General features: G+C 38.4%; 1 protein-coding gene across 4 annotated transcripts in view; it reads left to right on the top strand.

The window, feature by feature from the left end:
* The window catches only part of Phtf1 (putative homeodomain transcription factor 1), a 66,803-nt gene that overhangs the window by 610 nt on the left and 54,373 nt on the right, over nt 1-11,820 (top strand). For all 4 annotated transcript variants that reach the window (XR_003849694.1, XM_029563988.1, XM_008833977.2 and 1 more), the window contains exons 2-3: nt 150-224; nt 842-898. Coding sequence is in view for 3 of the 4 variants with exons in the window: in XM_029563988.1 (XP_029419848.1) it covers nt 180-224; nt 842-898 (102 nt within the window). In the remaining variant the exon portion in view is untranslated. The remainder of the gene's footprint in view (nt 1-149; nt 225-841; nt 899-11,820) is intronic.

Raw genomic sequence — 11,820 nt, 5'->3', positions numbered from 1 at the left:
CCCCCCCCCCCCCCCCTTTTCTAGTTCGTGAACAAGCTGGAGAAAGCAGCTCATGGAGAGGCTTAGAAAAACGGATTTTGAATCCTACCCAAAGTGGGACAATAACCTTCAGCTCCTGGACTCATCGAGTCGTTTTCCTTCGTTTACAGTGAAATCCCACTTTCTGGCTGGAGACACAGATGGCCTCAAATGAGAGAGATGCTATATCGTGGTATCAGAAGAAGGTAATAGCAGTAATTTTTATTTGTAAAGCTTATTTACTGCAGAAAGCTCCCGTAAAGAATATTGTTACTTTCCCTTGAGTTTGGTAATTCTGATATAATAGTATCTCAACATAATGGAAAAATTGATATGCAAGGTCATCATAAACGCAGTTCCAGGTCCCAGTTCCCAAGTCACCTTCTTCAGCCTGCATACACAAACCACTGAGATGCTTTAAAAATTTTGCTTCTGATCAAACTTTTTTAAAAAAAAGACACGAATGAAGGAAGTCCTTATTTGCATGGCCCAGATTGGTACTATCATCTTACTGAGCTGTCCCTTTTATTCCTTTCTGGTATTCCTATTGGTGTTTTCCTTAGGGAGTGGAAATATCTGTCAAGGAGATGCTGAATTTGAAGTATTTGAGTTTTTTTTTTTTTTTTTTTTTTTTTACTTTTAAATCCAGCCATTTTTTTTTTTTATTTTTGAATGGAATAGGCCTTGAATGTAGAGTTTATTTTAATGTGGGAAATATATTTTCCAGATATTATATGATAATAGACTCATGACTTTGTGAGGCTTGACTTAGCTATCTAAGGATTGCCTTTACATCATTTAAATAGCCTGCTCCTTATTTCAGATTGGAGCATATGATCAGCAGATATGGGAAAAGTCAATCGAACAGACTCAGATTAAGGTAAATTGATTTCTTTGATTCTAGCTTTGTCTTACTGATTTAACATGAAGAATGGATCATACTTTTTAAGAATATGCACTTATCCACCAAGTATGGCATTCTTTTATTCTTTGAACTTTATAAGAAAAACACCAGTGCATGTATAATGATGACAGATATATGGCCTCTAATAGCAAATACCCCAGGTAAATGGGAATATGGTTGCTTAGCTTTGATCAGTTTTTACCAGATGACAGTTCAGATCTAGTATTGCCAAACTTTTATTCAAGAGAAGCTGGATGCATTTTTTGAGAAATACCCCCCTCCTTTTTTTTTTTTGGTCTTTTTGAGACAGGGTCTCCCTGTAGCCCCAGCTGTCCTGGAACTCACTATATAGACCAGGCTGGCCTTGAACTCGCAGACATCCGCCTGCCTATGCCTCCCAAGTGCTGGGATTAAAGGCGTGCGCCACCATGCCCGGCCAAGAAATAGCCCTTTTTTTAAGAGGGTAGTTATCCTTTTCTTTTTTTCTCCATCTTCCTCCTACTCCTCTTCCTCCTCCTCCATCATCATCACCATCACGATGTAAGCCAAATAACATTCCTATCCAGCCTTTGGGTCCCATTTTTTTCAGTTACTGGTTTAGAGTATAGTCTTAAAGTTTTTCAAGTTCTTACATTTATTTGTACATTACTCTTAGAATGGAACAGAATCTTAGGTTATTTCATGCTAACTAAATAACCAAAAACTAATGTGTAATTCAGAATGCCAGCTTATTAATTTAGAATAGGAAAGGGGGAGGTTAAATTCTAATATTTTCAGGTTGGCCCATGGAAATGAGCAATATTGGTGCTGGTGCTGATTAGTCCTTGAGTAGCTGCTGGGTAGTCACTTGTAATTATGTAGCCTTAAGTGAGGTGGAAAAACCTAAAGAATGTAAAAAACCCAGATTCATGGTCTTCCTTGGAGAGCACTCATAAATACCAGTACATTCTTGGTTTTGAACTTTTTTTTGAAAAGATTTGTTGCAGATCCTCCTATTGCCACTTTAAAAACACGATTGAGTGGAAACTTAATAATGTTCTCCTTAGCTCTCTAAGACACAATGATCAGACTTTACATGTAAGTGTATTTAATGAGATATATTTCAACCATCACATGGGGTGCATTTCTTTATAAGCCAGTCACCTAGAAAGCTGTTTGAGCTATATGGTACCCAAATGACTTTTGCAGTTTTGTACAGTCCTCATTTATATTCATGGAAGACAGGGTTAGGATGAATAAATCTCCAAGTTTTACTTTGTAGCTGTCCAAATCTTATCCAGTTACTCATATGTGAGCTGCTAAGATAGATCAACAGGATATTATAGGGTATATAATAGGGTGCCATGATAGAAAACAGATAGGGACTAGAGCAATGGCTCGGTGGTTAAAAGTACTTGCTGCTTTTCTAGAAGACCTGGGTTCAGTTCCCAGCACATGGGACCTTCTTACTGCCTGTAACTCCAGTTCCAGGGATCTGATACCCTCTTTTGGCTTTGGCATCAGCTATATTCGTGCAAGCAAAACATTCATATACATAAAATAAATAACCTCAAAAGGAAAGAAAAAAAAATGGTTAGAACTGGGAATTAGGTCTTATTTTGTGACTTCTAGCCTTGTGATCATGAAAAGGTCAGTATAGTTTTTGTCTTAAGTTTTGATTTCCTGGTCCTTAAAAAGGATTTTGCTTCCTGCTATGGAATAAGAAATTTCCTTCCAACCAATTTAGATTTTCTCAACTCTTACTTTCGTGCCATTCAACTTACCTGTTAGAGAACCATATCAAAGTTAGTTCTTAGCCTGTGTGTGTTCATGAGCCTTAAGGGCCAGAATGTGATCGTATCCAGCTCTTGGAGCATCTGGATTCACGAGGAACTCCTGTCTGCTGCTGCATTTAATTGACCACCATCCATTGTTCACAGTTTTACTCATTGTTCTCTCATAAAGCAATCTGCCCAGCAGTGCTTTAATGTGGACTTCTTAGTTTAGCATCAGTGGAAAGAGTGAAAGACAGCTATAAAACTGTACTGAGCTAATGTGTCACACATATAGTGAAAAATATAGATAAGGTTCCTGCCTTCATGTGCATCATGGTCTAAAGACAGAGTGAGAAAAGCCAAAGTATCTTTTAAAAGACGCTTAGTTATATCTGAGATAAAAAAGACACTGAATTGAAAATTGAAAAGAAAAAAATTTAAAACAGAAAATTAACACCAGATCACAGTACTCATATCATTTTAAGGTATATTTATAAAAGTATAACTCAGAATTTAAAAAGACAAAATAAAAAAAATCCTACTTGGATCAAGAAAAGTGATAAGGAACCATTTGGCAAACACTGTGGTTAATACATTTTGGTAAATGTGGAACAGGAGGAAGAGTGTCAGTCAGAGTATAAGCCTTGCTTAAGGAAAAAGCAAGCATCCCAGTGTGATTGTAACGGAAGGTATGTAGGTGGAGTCATAGCCCTGAAATGAGTTTTACTCAGAACTTTAGATACTGCTCTAGATACCGCTCTAGAGAAGATGGAAAGATTTGGGTGTGGATATGAGTGTGAGACAGCATATTCTGTGCAGCCCAGACTGGCCTGATACTCACTGTATATCCCAGGCTGGTCTCAAACTTATGGCAGTCCTCCTGGCACAGCCTCCCAAATGCTAGATTTATCTTGCTATCAAAGCTAGTTAAAGACATGATAAGAAAATGAGTTATAAACATAGCAGTGAAAAATCCTTAGCAAAATATTAAACCAGCAAATTTGGCAGCATGCAAAATTATTTACTGTGATTGAATAGAGTTTTATCCTAGGAATGTATCTTTTCCTTTTTCTTTTTTAAGGCTGGTTTGGGGGTGGGGGGCGTTAAACAGGGTCTCACTATATAGTGCAGGCTGACCTGGAACTTGTTATTTAGACTAGGCTGGCCTAGAACTTGCAGTGATCCTCTTCTTGCCTCTTCTGAAAGCTGGGATTAAAAGTGCTCCCCACTACATGCTCCCTTGAAACATTGGTTTTTAACGTTTGAAAATAAATTAATATACCTAATAGGAGAACTGAACTACACGATCTTCTCAGGCAATGCAAAGCATTTGACAAGATTCTATGCATTTATAAAAGTTATAATGATGAAGTGAGTCTTGATGCCAGGCAATGTGGTGCATGCCTTTAATCCCAGGACTCTGGAGGCAGAAGCAGGCAGATGTTTGTGAGTTCAAGGCCAACCTGATTTATGTAGGGAGTTCTGGGCAAGTTGGGGCTACAGAGAGACTCTGCCTCAAAAAAAAAAAAATAAATAAATAAATAAAAAGCACCAAGATGGAAGAGAAATGAAAATTATCTTTATTCATGCCAGTTCCCACAGTTATAAAATCCTAGGGAATCTACAAAAAATTTATTAACAGATGAGTTTGGTAAGGTCTCTTGATAGAAGGTCAGCACTCAAATCACTTGAGTTTCTATGTAGCAGCTTTGGGTGATCCACAAGTGAAATTAAGAAAAAATCCCAGCACTTGGGAAGCAGAGCCAAAGGATTGCTATGAGTTCAAAGCCAGCCTATGTTTCAGGTAGTTAAGACCCTGCCTCAAAAAAACAAAGGAAGGGGACTGGAGAGATGATTTAGGGGTTAAGTACACTTGTACAACCCACAAAGACTGGAGTTCAAAGCCCAGCACCTGTGTGGCTAACTCAGCAAATCCCTGTTAAGGCCAGCACTGAGGGATCCTCCACTCTCTTCTGCCTACAGGCATACACATGTGTGCAATACTCATGCAGATACATACATAAATAAATCTTTCAAAGAAACAACCAAGAGGAAAAAAGAAAGTAACTCTATTCACAATAGCGTGAAAGAGAATTTAGAAATAAGTAGGCACGAACTTTACATAGAAAATGTAGGACTTGTATATTAAAACTACAAAACTTTACTCAGAGATATTAGAATAACATTTCTTGTTTATAATTTAGAAGACTTGGCATTGTTAAAATGTCACTTTTCTCCCAGTATATCTATAATATAATCCCTTCAAAATTCTATTGGAATATTTTTGGTAGAAACTAATAAGATAGTTCTGAAATTTGTATGGCATGAAAAGAATATAGAATATTTAAAATAAATTTTAAAAGGTCAGAGTTAGAAGGCTTATATTATCTCATCTTAAAATTTAGTATGAAGCAGGGGGCTGGAGAGACAGCTCAGTGGTTAAGAACACTGGCTATTCTTACAGAAGACCCAGATTCAAATCCCAGCACCCACATGGCAGCTAACAACTGTCCGTAACTCCAGTTCCAGGGGATCTGACAGACTCTTCTGGCCTCCTCAGGCATTGCACGACACGGGCGCACTTACAATCAGGCAATACACTCATACACACAAAATAAAAATAATAAAATGTTTTAAAAAAATTTAGTATGAAGCTAACTGGGCATGGTGGGGAGACCCTGTCTCAAAAATGCCCCCCCCCCCAAATTAGTATGAAGGTCTGGTAATCAAGATACTGGCATGAGTAATAGATTGATGTAACAGAATTGAAAAGTCTAGAAATAAACCCTTACCATTTTGTGGTTTTTTTTTTTTTTTTTTTTTTTCATCTTTTGAGACAGAGTCTTCTTAGGTAGCTCAGGCAGGTCTTAAACTGTCTACAGATTTTCAGCTCCTGCCTCAGCCTCCTTAATGTGGGACAGGTATGAGAGATCATGCCCTGCTATAAATTCTTTTTTAACAAAAATGCCAGACAGTATTTTTCAGTAAGTGGTGCTGAAACAGTTGAGTATTTGCAACTGTAAAAATGGGCTTTTATTCTTATCTTATACAATGCACAAAAAGTCACTTAAAATGGATTATAGATTTAAAAATAAGAAATAAAGCTAGATTTTCTAAAGAAAAATGTAGGAAATCTTGTCACCTTGAAATGGCCACAGACTCTTAGAAACACATCTATAAGAGAAAAAAGTTGTAGTAATACATACCCAGAATCCTAGCACTCAGGAACCTGAGGCAGGTGGATCATGAATTCGAGGCCAGACTGGACTACAAAGGAGACCTTGTCTGAGTAAGACAAAAATGTATTAATAATAATAATAGAAAGGATTAAAAGCTCCCCCCCCCACTACACACCTGTAGTCTAAGCCCTAGCTACTCAGGTGGCCAAGGTGGGAGGATGGCTTGAGCCTAAGAGTTAGAGGCCAATGAAGAACATCACAAGGTCACATCTCAAAAATAAGCTACATTTTTTTGAGAAAGCATCTTTAAATCATATATACATGTACATATATAAGTACATACACACGAGTATCTCTAGAATATACAAAGAATTAAAAAACTCAATTTAAAAATGGACTAACAGACATTTTAACAAAGAACACAAATGAATAGCTGTTGGGCACATGAAAAGATGCTTAACATTATTAGTCATCAAGGAAGTACATATTAAAACCACAGTGAAATACCACTGTACTGTTTGAATGGCTAACATTAGAAGGACCCACCCTACCAAGCAAGGACATGGAGCAACTAAAATGCAAATAATGCTGGTTGGCATGGAAAACTGAAAATTGATGCTCTCTTAAAAAGTTAAATATATACTTTGCACACAAGTCAGCATTTCTTGTTACCTCTGAGACAAGTAAAAACAGGCCGGTGTAAGTGCTCACAGCAACACTGTTCATGCCAAAAGTGTTGAGTGGTCAAACTACTGTGTTCTGTCCACACAGTGGAATATGTTTCATCAATAAAGTTACTAATATAATATGGGTCTACCTAAAAAAAGTCCTAATGAAAGGACCCAGACACAAAAGACAATATAACTTGCATGGTTCTGTTGATACAAGATATTTCTAGACATGTATAAAGATAGAAAACAGATCAATAGTTGTCTTCTGATGTAACATAGGAACAGGAATTTCTGTAAACAGGCTGCTATGGTTTGAGTATTCCTCCAGGGTTTCATGTGTTGAAATTTAATCCCCACTGTGAGATATTAGGTATCGTGGTGTTTATTGGGGAGGCCTTTGGGAGCTTATTACAGTTAGATAAAGTCAGGATGGAGCTGCCATGCTTGGCTCCTGGTGACTTTGTAAGAACAGGGAGAGGCTTCAAGTCATACATGCATACATGAGCTCCTGCTTTCTTTCCATGTGATGCTCCGTGTGGCCTTGAGGCTGCCAGCAAGAAGACCACAGGTGAGATGGACTAGAACTATAGTGAGATGGCAAAGAACTATAGCAGCAAAGCACAGACCTTGTCACTGTCATCTTTTTTTTTTTTTTTTTAACACCTATATTTCTATTCCTAAAATCGTACCTTACTTAACCAGGACAAAAGGAGGAACCAGAGCAGCCCACCATTTTTGCCCTCTTGCCATCCATCATGCAGACTCTTAAATGTATTCCTGCAGTGAGGAGCTGGCACCTATTTCCAGAGTTCTGGCAGGTTTTGGAATGGCAGCGAAGGGTTTATGAATATACTTTGAAAGAATGATCTGAAGAGGTGCCTGGAATATATTTTGGAATTGGAATTTGGAATAAACTAAATTTGATTAGAAAAAAAAAAGGCCATTACCAGATGTGGACCCCCAGATTTTATATCTCACAGCTATGTACTGAAATAAACCTTTTTTAAAAAATAGAGTTGCCCAGAATTTTTGTTATAGTAATGAAAAATGGATGAATACACTGGTACAAAGGAACTTTTTGGGGTAATAGATGGATAGAGTCTAAGTTCTTAGTATGATGATTATTGAAGAACTGTGAACTTACTAAAAATCTAATTTACTAAAACTATACCCTTAAAATGAATATGTTTAATAGTATATAAATTATGCTTCAGTAGAGTGACTGTTTTTGGTTTATTTTTTGAGACAGGGTGTCACTATAGCTGGCCTCAAACTCACAGAGATCTGCCTGCCTCTCCCTCCTGAGTGCTGGGATTAAAGGAATGGGCCAGCACACCCAGCAGTAAAACAATATTTAAAATTACCCAATAGTGGGGAAAAATATGTAGTGTACAAACAATGTATATTATTCACAGTGAAAAATTTTTCCTAAAATTTCATAATTGTGAGATTATATTAAATATATTTAACATTTTTAGTAATAAAAATCAGTTTAGTCTTTCAAAAATAAGATTAAGCCAAGAATATTTCTTATTACTATTCATCATGCTGTTTGCTAAGATGAGCAAAACATTCTAATTAATACATATTTTTAATTTCTTTGTTTTTTTCCTAATATTAGCAAGAACAGAAACTACTGTTTGAAAATGTCAGAACTTTACCCCTAGAAAATCAAGGCTGCTGAAGCACAGAGGCTCATTCAGCTGTGTTTATTGTGCTTTATTTCTTATGCTCTGCAGTAGATGTGACAGATGAGCTATGAGACTGGGAGGGGAGGTCATGTTAGATGAGAGTATCAGTACAATTTTGAAGGTTGAGAAGTGGATGGAAAATAAGAAAGTAAACATTTAAGCATCTACAGTAGGAAAGCTGTTAAGAAACAAGTTTAATTTAATTAAATGAGTTTAATTTCTAAAAGACTTGGAGATTAGATTCCTCAGGTCAGTGTACAGGAGTGAGGCAGAACTGAAGACAGGACCATTTGAGCATATATACAGTGGCAGTGACCTCACCTCAGACCTTCCTTATTCCACATGGTACCCCTTCTTCCTCTGACTGGGTTGAAGACTGGATTGAAGCTTCCTCTGTGCTAGGCTGAATCAGAGTTCTGTATTCTACACCAGAAGCAAATGAGAGTTGAGTGATGCTGTATTAATAGCAACGAGGTTTGTTACTTCCAAATAGGAGAGTGGAGTTTCTCTCTGTAGAAACTAACCGAAGAGAAAAGATCTGAGGGTACTGAAGAGTAAAATGGCTGACTGCCCTTCTACAGCAAGAGCCACTGTTCAATAAACTTCATCGAGCACACAGAACTTGAATTTAGCATGTTAGTGTCTACTCAAAAAAAGTGGATAAAATTTATTACATATTTGAAGCCTAAAGAAAAAGGAAAGAGAAAAGAAGCAATGAAAGAATCATAAGAACACTATTTTAAAGACTTATGGTTTGGTGGAATGCTTGTAATTCCGGTACTTGGGAGGAAGGATGAAGCAGGAGGATTACAAATTCAAGGCCAGTCAGGAGTACATAGAAAACCCTTGACTCAAATTGACAGAACAGAACAAACAGAACAAATGGGAATGGGGGTTGGGGGAGGAACCCATGATTAATATATTTAAGAACTAGATACAATAAAAATTGAGGCTGGATTAAGTTAGTGAGATGTGTTATAGCTGGGTGCACGGACACACACAGAGCACTGGAGAGGTAGAGGCAGGTGACGCCTGATCTACATATTGAGTTCCAGGCTAGTCAGGACTATATAGTGAAAGCCTGTCCACCCCTCACCCCCCAAATGTGTGTATAACATGTTGATTATAGTAATTCTTTTGTTGTGGGTTTTGTTTTGTTTTTTTTTTTTTCCTTTGGTCTTTTTGAGACAGGTTCTCCCTGTAGTCCCAGCAGTCCTGGAACTCACTGTGTAGACCAGGCTGGCCTTGAACTCACAGAGATCCTCCTGCCTCTGCCTCCTGAGTGCTGGGATTAAAGGCGTGCGCCACCACACCCAGCTGTTGTGTTTTTTGAGACATTGTCTCCCTGTAGCCCTACCTGACCCAGAGCTGGCTATTTAGACCAGGCTGGCCTTGATCTCAGAGATAGCCACCTGTTTCTGCCTCCCCAGAGTGCTGGGATTAAAGACATGTGCCACCATGCCTGGCTCTAATTAGTGTGTGTGTGTGTGTGTGTGTGTGTTTTGGGTCTTTTTGAGACAGGGTTTCCCTGCAGCCCCAACTTGCCTGGAACTTCACTGTGTAGACCAGGCTGGCCTCAATCTCACAGAGATCTGCCTGCCTCTTCCTCCCAAGTACTGGGATTAAAGCATGTGCCACCATGTCTAGCTTAATATATTAAAAAGTTCTAACAGTAAAGTTTTTTTTTTTCTACAAAAAGGTAAGTATATGAACTAATGCATATATTAATTAGGTAGATATAGTCATTTCACAACAGATTTACAGATGCCCCCAATTTACGATGGGATAGTCTCTACAAAGCCGTTATAAATTGAAAATATTGTAAGTTGAGAATGTGGCTAATGCACCTAACCTGAGCATCTAAGCTTGGCAAGACAGTGAATGGCAGTGTGGGCTCTTAACCTTTGTGATCTTGCTGGGAGTCATCCCTTCCCTGTATTGCAAGCAAGCATGGTACTACATGCTGTTCCTATGAGTCAAAAATCAAAATTCAAAGTATGATTTTTATGGAATGTGTATTGCTTTCCCATTGTTGTAAAGATAAAAATACTTAAAATGAACAATCTTAAGTTGGGGACCATCTGGGTATATTCTTCAAAACATATTGTGAATGTTTACCTGCCACTGTTAGTGAGGATATTTGTCTGTCATATACCCATCATCCCATTTAAAAAAGTAAAACATTTGTACAAACAAATGGTAAATATAAACAGTTTTAGCTTTTAATTTTTGAAACAAAATAGAGGTTACAGAAGAATATCTGGGCATGGGGTTGTATGTAAGCCCCCCCCCCAACCAAGAACTTGAAAAAAATTTACTCAAATTTAGTAGAAAAGTTGGGAAAAAAAGTTGAGACCAGCTCTCCAGATAATATGAGACAACATGGAAAAAGAAACTAGAGAAGTAGGCTGACAAGATGGCTCAGCAGGTGAAGGTGCCTCCTGAGAAGCCTGATGATCTTGGTTTGATCACCTGAACTCACATGGTGGAAGGAGAAAACTGACTCTTGCAGTGTCCTCTGACATACCTGCATACAAAATATGCAAAATAAATAATTAATAGGTGTTCCAGAAAAGGAAAACCATGGAGGAGAAGAAATGATCAAATAATTTTTTTATAACTGAAGTATACAATTTCTTTTTAAATATTTATTTTTATTTTATGTGTATTAGTGTTATGCCTGCATGTAAGTAAGTGCACCCGTGTCGTGCAGTGCCCGAGGAGAACAGAAGAGGATGTCGGATCCCCTGGAACTGGAGTTACAGACAGTTAGCTGCCATGTGGGTGCTGGGATTCGAGCCTGGGTCCTCTGCAAGAACAGTCAGTGTTCTTAACCGCTGAGCCGTCTTTCAAGTCCTGAAATATATAGTTTTTAAGTTGAAAATATCTTTTGAGTGATTGTCAAAAGAATATTTGAAATTTAAGTTGGGTTAAACACAGAGGCGGAGTGGGGTGGGGGAAGTCCAGCCAGGTCATATACTAAAGATTGGTGGTGAGATGTTGCTGGTGCCAGCTGGCCAAAACGGACAGTACCTGAAAGGGGGAGTGAGGATTGAAAGAAAGGAAAGGAGACAGAAAAGACGATGCTTGGGAGGGCTCACAGTAAATACTGCAGCAGTGATTTATTTCAGTTCTGTCTTTTTATACAGAAGAACTCAATTAGTTACAATTGTTGTATTTCCCCACCTGTATCTGAGGGTCAGGGAGGGGTCAGATCAAAGGCTTCTTGGATCCTTTTGTTTACCACTAATGCCTCAAGGTCAGGTATTGTGAGGCTCTCCAGAAACACCTTCCTCCTGAATGGGCAGGTTAAGTACTGGTTTGCATGACACAAACTCAGTAAAGGAGGCTGCCAACAGCTCAATGATTAGCGGCTCCCGACATATCCCCCTTCCTTTTTTATTATTATAACCCATATCTGGGACAGAAGGACCGTGCCTGCCTTAGGTTGTCTTCTGCCAGAGCAAAGCCTTACCCGTCATTGGCACGTAGCTTCCATCAGCTACGCCCTGTCTTAGGTTGACTTTGTCCCAGAAGATCTTACCTGTCTTTGACTACCGGCCTCTGTTAGGGGAGGGAGCGCAATCTCATATCATGCACAGC

Source organism: Nannospalax galili, unplaced genomic scaffold, assembly GCF_000622305.1.
Source record: "Nannospalax galili isolate Female #2095 unplaced genomic scaffold, S.galili_v1.0 scaffold475, whole genome shotgun sequence".
Classification (NCBI taxonomy): domain Eukaryota; kingdom Metazoa; phylum Chordata; class Mammalia; order Rodentia; family Spalacidae; genus Nannospalax; species Nannospalax galili.
The sequence above is the reverse complement of the archived record's forward strand: the minus strand, read 5'-3'. Positions and strand labels throughout refer to the sequence as shown.